The sequence below is a fragment of the Petaurus breviceps genome, unplaced genomic scaffold, assembly GCF_028583685.1.
Source record: "Petaurus breviceps papuanus isolate PSGF00001 unplaced genomic scaffold, PetGlider_PUasm1.0 174, whole genome shotgun sequence".
Classification (NCBI taxonomy): Eukaryota; Metazoa; Chordata; class Mammalia; order Diprotodontia; family Petauridae; genus Petaurus; species Petaurus breviceps.
The window spans coordinates 14,505,303-14,514,376 of record NW_027185761.1 but is presented as its reverse complement, the minus strand read 5'-3'; the positions used below and the strand labels follow the sequence as shown (position 1 = coordinate 14,514,376).

The window sequence follows — 9,074 nt, the reverse complement described above, 5'->3', positions numbered from 1 at the left end:
TATCTATCTATCTATCTATCTATCCATCCATCTATCTATCTATTATCCTAGCATCACTGACAACAAGGCCAACATCTCCAGTGGGATTTTAAAGTGAGAAATTGGTGCTATCCACAGGGGTACTTTTAAAATTTAGGACAGCAGGGAAGGGTGCCTTCCCAGCCCCCACAGCCTCTCTGCTCATGAATGAGGTCTTGGGTAGCCACACAGCCCACTCACTCATAGTTAGTAAGTAAACAGCATTTGAGGTTTGCAAGCAACCAATCCCCTAAAACCAGAAAAACGAGCCATGAGGAAGATACAGATGCAGCCAGAGGAAAGAGCGACCACAAGGTACTGAGGAAGCTTGCCAGCCCTGCCCCCACGACCACACTGCCTACTGACAGAGAGAGGGGGAGAGGGAGAGAGAGACACAGGGGCCCAGGGAGGCCTTTTCCCCACCCTTTCTGGATGATGATGAGAACAGATGCCTGGAATCTCCCATTCTGTCGTGGGGCATTCCACTGCCTCCTGCCAGTAGGGGAAAATCCTCATGCTCTGGGTACTCCCATCCAGGAGGTATCCACGTGCCCAGGCAACTTGCAATCTTTTCCCAAGCTAATTTTGTTTCTCAACTTTAGCATCTTTTAAGAATAACTCATTAGCCTTGTTCCTCCACAAGACCTCGGGAACTGAGCCAGTATCTTCCCCCAAACTTAATTCAGCTAAGTTCAGGACAGACTCATAGAGATAAAAACTACATCAGCAACAAGATCAACAACAATAATGATGAGTAAATAAGCAAATAATAAAGGCTAACCTTTATATAGCATTTTAAAATTGAAAAGCAATTTGGATATTTTATCTCATCGAATTCTCACAATTACTGTGGGAAGGAGGAACCATTTTACAGATAGGGCAACTGAGGCTGAGAGTTATAGATACTCTCTGGGATGGGATTCAAACTCAGGTATTCCTAACTCCAAGCCTAATGCTTTATCCTCTCTGCCACCCATTACCCATATTGGCAGTGAGGGTGATAAGTGGTAATTGTAGGAAATCCACTAGAAGGAGACAATGACTTAGGTAGGGGATTCCTAGAGGGACAGTTATCTCAATCCTCAGCCCAACTTGGCTCTAGTGAGGAATGTTGTGCAAATGGTACTGAAGGTCAAGTCTAAGCTGCCTCCCAATGGAACCAGCAGGGCTTGGCACACACACTGGCACAGGAATTAAGGAGGCTGCTCCCAGATCCTCTCCCTGAGCCTGGACATATATATTTACTTAATTCTAACTTTTAATTAATTTTGAATCGGGCAACTAGGTGATGAAGTGAATAGAGTGCCAGGTCAGAAGTCAAGAAGACCTGAGTTCAAATCTGAACTCAATACACTTGCTAGTTGTGTGACCCTAGGCAAGTCACTTAACTCTGTTTATCTCAATTTCCTCATATGTAAAATGAGCTGGAAAAGCAAATAGTAAACCACTCTAGTATCTTTGCCAAGAAAACCCCAAAAAGGGTCACAAAGAATTGGACACAACTGAAAAAACTGGTCAAATGACAATTGTTAATCTACACACATACTCATGTCTTTCCCCATCTCATACTTCATTACACACTTGTCCACACACTTGCATGAACCACACCCCTTCCCCCTCATAACTCCCCTGCACAAACATCTGCATCCGTGTGTGGGCCATATTGCATATGTGTTTCACACTGTCAACTGCCCACAGACCCACCCAGTACACTCAGCCCCTCTATGCCTGTATTTTCATATTCTCCCCACTGTGTAAGATAACATTATCTGTTAGGTGGAAATACCATATACCAGACCCCACACCTGACATTCCACTATATACACACCCACACATTCATACTTCATTGCACACACACTTGTAGACTATCTCTCCCCACATTTCGCCTGTATTGTTCCCAACTCTTCTCCAAATTGCTCCCATCCCTCACCAACTCACTTTAGACAGCACACTCCCTTCCTCCCTTCTCCCTCCCCCACTGGGAAGCCACTAAGCCAGAAGAGACCCCTGTCTCTCCTTGTTCTCTCTTTGACCCCTCCACGGTTTGCCAGGACAATCTTAATGGTCTGATGCTGTCATTTGTAGGCAGCCTCTGGTATTTACAATCTTGCTGCTGCCCAGTCCCTTTTCCAAAATTGAAGTAGCCAATCCAAGATCCTTCTCACTTAACTTCTCCTCCCCACCCCAGACAAAAGGAACCCCAACCAGCTGGCCAGGCAGAGAAATCCCCCAGACCTTTTTACCACACCCTAGGCTGTTAGCCCCTAATAGAAGCCAAGGTCCTGCAGAGACCCTGGGCAGAACTGCCACCAATCCTTAGCCCCAAAGCCCGCTCCCTCTCCTCTGAGCTGTTTGCTCTGGCTAAGTGGGCATCTTGTTGGCAGCCCCAGGATGAGGGAGGTAGGGACTCAGCAGCACTGGGCAGCCCCCTGTACCTGACGGTCCTGACTGAGATGCAGTATTTCCACATCAGATTCCACACAGCACTCCCATCTCCCTTCATGTCTCAGCATCCAAAGGAGAGCAGTACAGCAGTTCTGGACCAGCGGAGCCACATCCAGGATGTCCTCCAGGCTCCACAAGAGGCAGTCACCACATACACCAGTTCCCAGTCACCAAACAGTCCTCTGACCTGCCCTGGAACAGACCCTGGGCCGAACTCTCTGTGTTTCTCACTTGCTGAGGGGGAGCCAGCTCTCTAAGCAGAGGTCTCAAGTTACTTCCTTCTTCATGATTTAAAGAAAAAAAATGTATATAAATAGATGGGTTAAAAAAAAAAAAGTAAATGGTTGTACCACTTGCTGAACCAATGAAGCTCCCTTAGAGGCTGCTTGGCAGGTTATAAGTCAAAGCAGCAGATTGTGAAGGAGGGAGGAGCAGCCGTTTGCGTGGCCCTGAGAGGAATCTGCCTGGTCCTTGCCTCTCTCCAGGCAGCAGGCGGGCGGACTGCCTCCCAGGCTGCTGGGTCCTGGGCTCTAACTTACTGGGAACAGTAAACGCTGACCAGATACGCCCTAAATCACAGGGCTGTCACAGAATCAACTCCCCACTGTCTGCAAAACTTCTTGCTTGTCTCCTGTAATAAACCCACCAGTGCCAAAGCAGGGGATGAGTCACTTTCCAAAGCCCTCCATGAAAACCCAGACAGGGGAATGGAAGCCGCCGCTGGAGTGAAATACAGTGTGTGTGTGTGTGTGTGTGTGTGTGTGTGTGTGTGTTGTGTGAGAGACAGAGAGAGAGAGAGAGAGAGAGAGAGAGAGAGAGAGAGAGAGAGAGACAGAGAGAGAGACAGAGAGAGAGACAGAGAGAGAGAGAGAGACAGAGAGACAGAGAGAGAGAGAGAGAGAGAGAGAGGGACAGAGAGAGAGAGCATGTCCCACTACCTTTAGTTTTTGTTTAGAAACTTTTCTGAACCTTTACTAGGGGAAAAAATTTCTTCTGGAAAAGAGGCTTGGACTATGTGTGCAGAAAACACACACATACACCCACCCACCCCGACACACCCCCCAACCCCTCCCTTTCCTCCCATATAGACCACCTTGTTTTCATATTCTGAAGCACCTCCCCCAAAGACATAAACCCACGTTCCCAGACAGTAATGGGCTGCTGTTTCTGGTTCCATCTCTGCTGAATTCCTCACCGGTGCCATAGGCAACATTTGGGGATAAAGGGTCTTTTTTGCCTGTCCTGGCAGACAGCATAGGGACTGTATATCGCAAAGGAGCTTTGAGAAGATCCTGGATGAAAAGAGCCAAAGAAACTGGGAATGCTCATGATGAATAATACTTAGAATTTGTTTATTTTCCGCAAAGGGATGCCATTGAGGATTGATGGATTCCAAGTCAGGTAGGTGGTGCTGTGTCTGACCTCAAGGACTGACTTTAAATCCTGCTTCACAGATTCACTAGCTGTGTGACCTTGGGAAAGTCAACTAACTTCTCTCAGTCTTATTTTCCTCATCTACAAAACGGAGTTCCTAGCAATGCTTACCTGCAGAGTTAAGGATGAGATGAGATAATGTATGTGAAGTGCTTTGTAAGCCTCAAACACTAGCTATTACTGTTATTATGTGTCTAGTTGTTCCCATGGGAAAAGGAAACATGTTTCACTTCAGAGTCAGGATCCTCTAACATTAATTCAGCCTTGCAAAGAGGTTTTGACCCAGTAAGAAGCCAAGATGTCTGCCCTCACTAATATTTACTACCAACTCTCCCTTTCATTCCCTTTCCCCTCTACCCTTCTTAGTCCCCTTCATTGACTAACTCTTCCCTTGAGTAATGCCTTGCTCTATTCTGCCCAGGACCACAGTTGTCCCTACAAGGTGTAGAAGAGGGGGAAAGAAAATCCCAACACCCAACACTTTGTGTGTGTGTGTGTGTGTGTGAAGGGGGGGGGTGGCGGGGAGGGGGGACCAGTCCTGTGATTTCACTGGTAAAGGGAGCTCTAGGTGAAGAAATCCCTTTCACCAATAAAGACAAACAACTATTCTCTAATTTGTAGTCTTAGAGAGGTAGCTGGGACACAGAGAGGTTAAGTAACTTACTCAGAGTCACACAGCCAGTATGTTTTAGAGGAGAGACTGAAGCCTATTCATTGAGACACTCATAATCCCTTGGCTAAAGTCCTTTTCTGATGACTCATTGTAGCATTTGGGTGACCCCAAATTCTTCAAGTCCACATCAGTAGGACCCAAGTTGGACAGGCTTTGTGAATGGGTCTAATGATGAACTAGCTGTGTCTCTTGTCTGATGAAAGCCAAGCTATGTTTGGGGTGGCTCATCACTAAATTGGTGGCCAAGTACAGTACAGTGGAAAGAACATTGTATTTGGATTCAGAGGACTCAGGTTTGGATCCTGGCTATGTGGTGTGACCTTGGGTAAATCATTTGGCCTCTCTGGGTCTCAGTTTCCCCACCTGTAAAATGAGGAGATTAGGCTAGTGGCTTATAAGGTCCTTTCCAACTCTAATTCTATTATCCGATTGTATTTTTTTTTTCCTTTTGGCAGCTTCCAAAGACTCTCTCCTAAGTCAGAAAGGGTTTTGAATCTGTTTTGGAAGAGGGAATACCCCCACAAAACTACAGAATCTTGAAGTATTGTTATGATCATTAATTAACATTAAATAACAATCACTGAATAATAAGTATTTCAATAAAAATAAAACCAATAATTAATAATATGTTTATTTAGCACTTTGAGGTTTACAAAGTGTCTCCCTCATGACCTCATGAGGTAGGTAACATAAGGATTACTTCTCTTCACAATACAGTGCTCAATTTGGGGGCAGGCGACCTGGATTGAAATCCTACCTCAACTAGCTTCCTCCTATTGACCTTGGGCAGTCCTTTAAGGTCTCTGAGCAATTTATTTATTTATTGCTTTTTGGAGGGCAATTGGGGTTAAGTGACTTGCCCAAGGTCACACAGCTAGTTTTTGTGTTAAGTATCTGAGGCTGGATTTGAACTCAGGTCCTCCTGACTCCATCACTGCGCCACCTAGCCGCCCCAAGCTGTCTCTGAGCAATTTAGTCACCTGCAAAATGAGGGGAGTGGACTAGGTGAACTCTGAGGTACCTTCTGGCTCCGTATCTGAATCCATTTTACAGATGAGAAAGCTAAGGCTCTGGGAGGTGTTTTTTTCATGGTCTCATAGCTAAGCAAATAGGACAGATCTGAAAGGGGGAAATGAGCCCTCAAAAAGCTATCTCAAGGGAAAGGATGTGGAAAGAAAAAAAGGCAGTTCTACTTCTAAATCTTGGTGAAAGTAAAAGTTTATGTAGATTATATGTATATGAATCTCAGGGTGTTTTTTTTAAAGATTAACTGAGGAACTATTTTCTCCCTCCTGCTCCCAGCTGTCACCATAACAGTTCAAGACGACTCCTCCCACCTCAAACCTCCCCCTCCCCTCCCAAAGTAGGATGGACCATTTGCAATTGGGGTGTGTGTGTGTGTGTGTGTGTGTGTGTCCTGTTTTTGTTACTGGTATAGGGAATGTTCTGATGAGAAAACTCTCTTCCAATGAAGGTCAGTACCTTCTCTGCAATTTATAATCTCAGCTGCTTAGAATACTCAGATATTAAATGACTAACTGATGATTACATAGTCAGTTTGTTGGAACTTGGGGTTCTGAGGCCAACTCTCTATTTACTAAGTCATACTGCTGCTTCTTGGACCTAGGCAGTGGTCCAGTTCCTAGGATGACTGTATTCTTCCCTCTCTAAGGAACTCAAGAGTCTGCCTTTAGCCAATATGCTTAGAAAGCCTCCCCTCCCAGCCACCCAAGGCTCAGAAGGAACCACCTATGAACCCAACTTAGAAATGGCAAAAAGGTGTCCCAGTCAAGATACCCTCTCCCTTCCAGAGCCTTCCCTGAAGCCACTACACACACTTCTGCCTCCCCTTCCTGACTACCCAAATGCTCCTATTGTCTGTACTTGGAACTTGAGCAAAGAATGACACAAATGGAAGGGAATTCAGATACAGATTATCTCCTCTAAGTCTCATTAAAGAGAGATTCCAAAGTTCAAATGACTTGTCCAAGGCTACACAGTTAGCTTGTGAACTCTATCATTCTAAGTTATTCTGTCACTTAATTATTATGACAAAAATATACAATATAAATATATTATAATTAATAATATATCAAATTATAAAATTTAATTTATAACTAAATTAAAATCTTTAATAATGTTATATAATTGATATTTTTGTTGTTCAGTCATGTCTGATTCTTACTCTATTTGGGGTTTTCTTGGCAAAAATACATTTTGTGCTCCACCTCATTTTACAGATGAGGAAACTGAGGCAAACAGGGTTAAGTGACTTGCCCAGGGTTACACAGCTAGTAAGTGTCTGAGGCCGAATTTGAACTGACTTCCTCCTGACTCCAGGTCTAGTGCTCTATTCACTGAACCATCTCACTGCCCATAATTGATCTTACTGACATTAATATTAATAATAATGAATCATTAGATCTTATATCCCAATTCTCTAATTCAAATACAAAAAGCATTTATCATTTTATCTTCTTGTGCAACAGTCCACAAAACATTAAACATAAAAGAATAATTAACAGTGTGACTTGTTCTAGAATAATTTCTATCTGAATTTCATCAAAAAGGAAGAGAATAAGTTTAGAATAGCAACAGCAATCATAGCAGACCTTGACAGAGCCCTTTAAGGTTTATAAAGCCCATTCTGTTTCCAATGATCCTCCTAATAACATTTAGCAGTGATTATAGTAAAAATCTTCCCACTGGACTTGCTCAGGGTCACAAAGGTGGTTCACGTTATTGATGGGATTGGAACCTAGGCTGCGGGAATTCCAGGGGCAGTGCTCTGGGGAGTGAGCTTGGAGGAGCCCTGATGAAGTGGGTAGCACTCTCCAGACAAGCATAGGCGGAACCAGTTGGAGTTCAACTCTGGCTCCCCCCCAGCCCCTGCCTTAGCTCTGTTTCTCCTACGCTATTTTTAGGCCTATAAGTGGCTCCATATAGAGAATGCTATTTCCAATTAAGGTTGGAAAAGGGGCCTTGGAAAATGGAGGGATTTGAAAGTCAGTTGGGAGGAGCCACTGGTGTGACTTCTATCTAGGCAGTCAGGTTCCTCTATCAGCTCCCTTCACTTTTATGCGTTATTTCATTTTATTGATTTTCTGTGTAGCCTTCATTATTTTAGTTTGGTTCGGTTTTTGCTGGTGGTAACTGGGAGGACTTGCTTCTTTACACACTATATAAAGCAGGCACTTAATGAGTGCATGTTAAGTGAGCTAATGATCTCCTCAGATTTAGGGATGGGGCTCTTTGACAATCAGATGGCTGAGGTTATCAGCATAAAAACCAAGAGGGCTTTCCTATTGAATTGGTTTCTGTTCAAGGAGATTGCTAATCAAACAAATGAACCCCAAACCCTCCATCCAGCCCCAACCACTGGGCTTCTCCCACAAATATTGGCAGCAGTGAGTCATCTTCTCCCACCAATGTCTGCTTCTGACAAATGTCTACTCCCAAGTTACTCCTCCCTCCTATTTCTCCTTCTCCTGAACCTCTGATCCCCTTCCATCTTCATCTCCCTTTCTTCTCAGTCCCTCCTGCAAGGCAATGAGCCTTTGAAGGCTACTTCCTTCAAAGGCCCCTGAAGGCACCTCCCCAATCACCCCAGTCCCTCCTCCCCACCGAGCTGGCCTTCTGCCAGCTGCCTGCCCTGTGCAGACTGGATTCACTCTGAAGCCCTTGGACTTCATGGTCCCAGCACACTGGGGGCCAGAGGCTGCAGAGGCAGTCAGAGGGCAGCAGTGCACTGTGTAGGAAAGAGATGCCTCTGGCACCCAGTCCCCCTTTAGAAAAAAGGACCCTCCCTAAAGTCTCAGCCTTCCACCCCTGTAATGAATTTTTTTGACTCTCTTACTTTATTCTCCTTCTATCACCATCGACAACAGGAATGCCACTTCGAATTTCTGTTGTTCTTTGTGCTTTTCAGATTGCTTCTTCATCAGAAAGATTAAAGGTATCCTAGGTGATTGTTAAACTCCTTTCTTGTTCTAACATGTTATGTTCTAAGGTCTTTTCCTGCTCTGACATTTTCTGTTTTAATGCCTCTCCCATCACTGACATTGTGTTCTAGGGGCCCTCCTAGCCCCTACATTCTGTGTTCTAGGGGCCCCCCTAGCCCTGACATTCTGTGTTCTAGGGGCCCTCCTGGCCCTGACACTCTTTAAGGTTTTCCCCAGCTCTGACATTCTCTATTCTAAGGCCTCCCTGTTTCTAAGGGCTCCTCTGACATTCAGTGTTTGTTCTAAGGCCCTTCTCGGTTTCGACATTCTTTGTTCTAAGGCCCCCCCAGCTCTAACATTCTGTGTTCTAGGGATCCTCCTAATTCTGACATTCTGTGTTCTAGGGGACCCCCTAGCCCTGACATTCTGTGTTCTAGGGGCCCTCCTAGCCCTGATACTCTGTGTTCCAGGGGCCCTCCTAGCCCTGACACTCTGTGTTCTAGGGGCCCTCCTAAACCTGACACTCTTTAAGGTCTTCCCCAGCTCTAACATTCTGTGTTCTA

General features: G+C 45.0%; 1 protein-coding gene across 5 annotated transcripts in view; it reads right to left on the bottom strand.

Moving 5' to 3' along the window:
• IQSEC1 (IQ motif and Sec7 domain ArfGEF 1) overlaps positions 1-9,074 on the bottom strand; it is a 785,306-nt gene that overhangs the window by 214,539 nt on the left and 561,693 nt on the right. Inside the window, exon 1 of one of the 5 annotated variants that reach the window (XM_069083775.1) lies at positions 2,454-2,980. The exons of the other annotated variants lie outside the window; for them this stretch is intronic. Coding sequence (XP_068939876.1) covers positions 2,454-2,521 — 68 coding nt within the window. The 5' untranslated portion in view covers positions 2,522-2,980. Of the gene's footprint in view, positions 1-2,453; positions 2,981-9,074 lie in introns of those variants that run through there. 5 annotated transcript variants of the gene reach the window in all.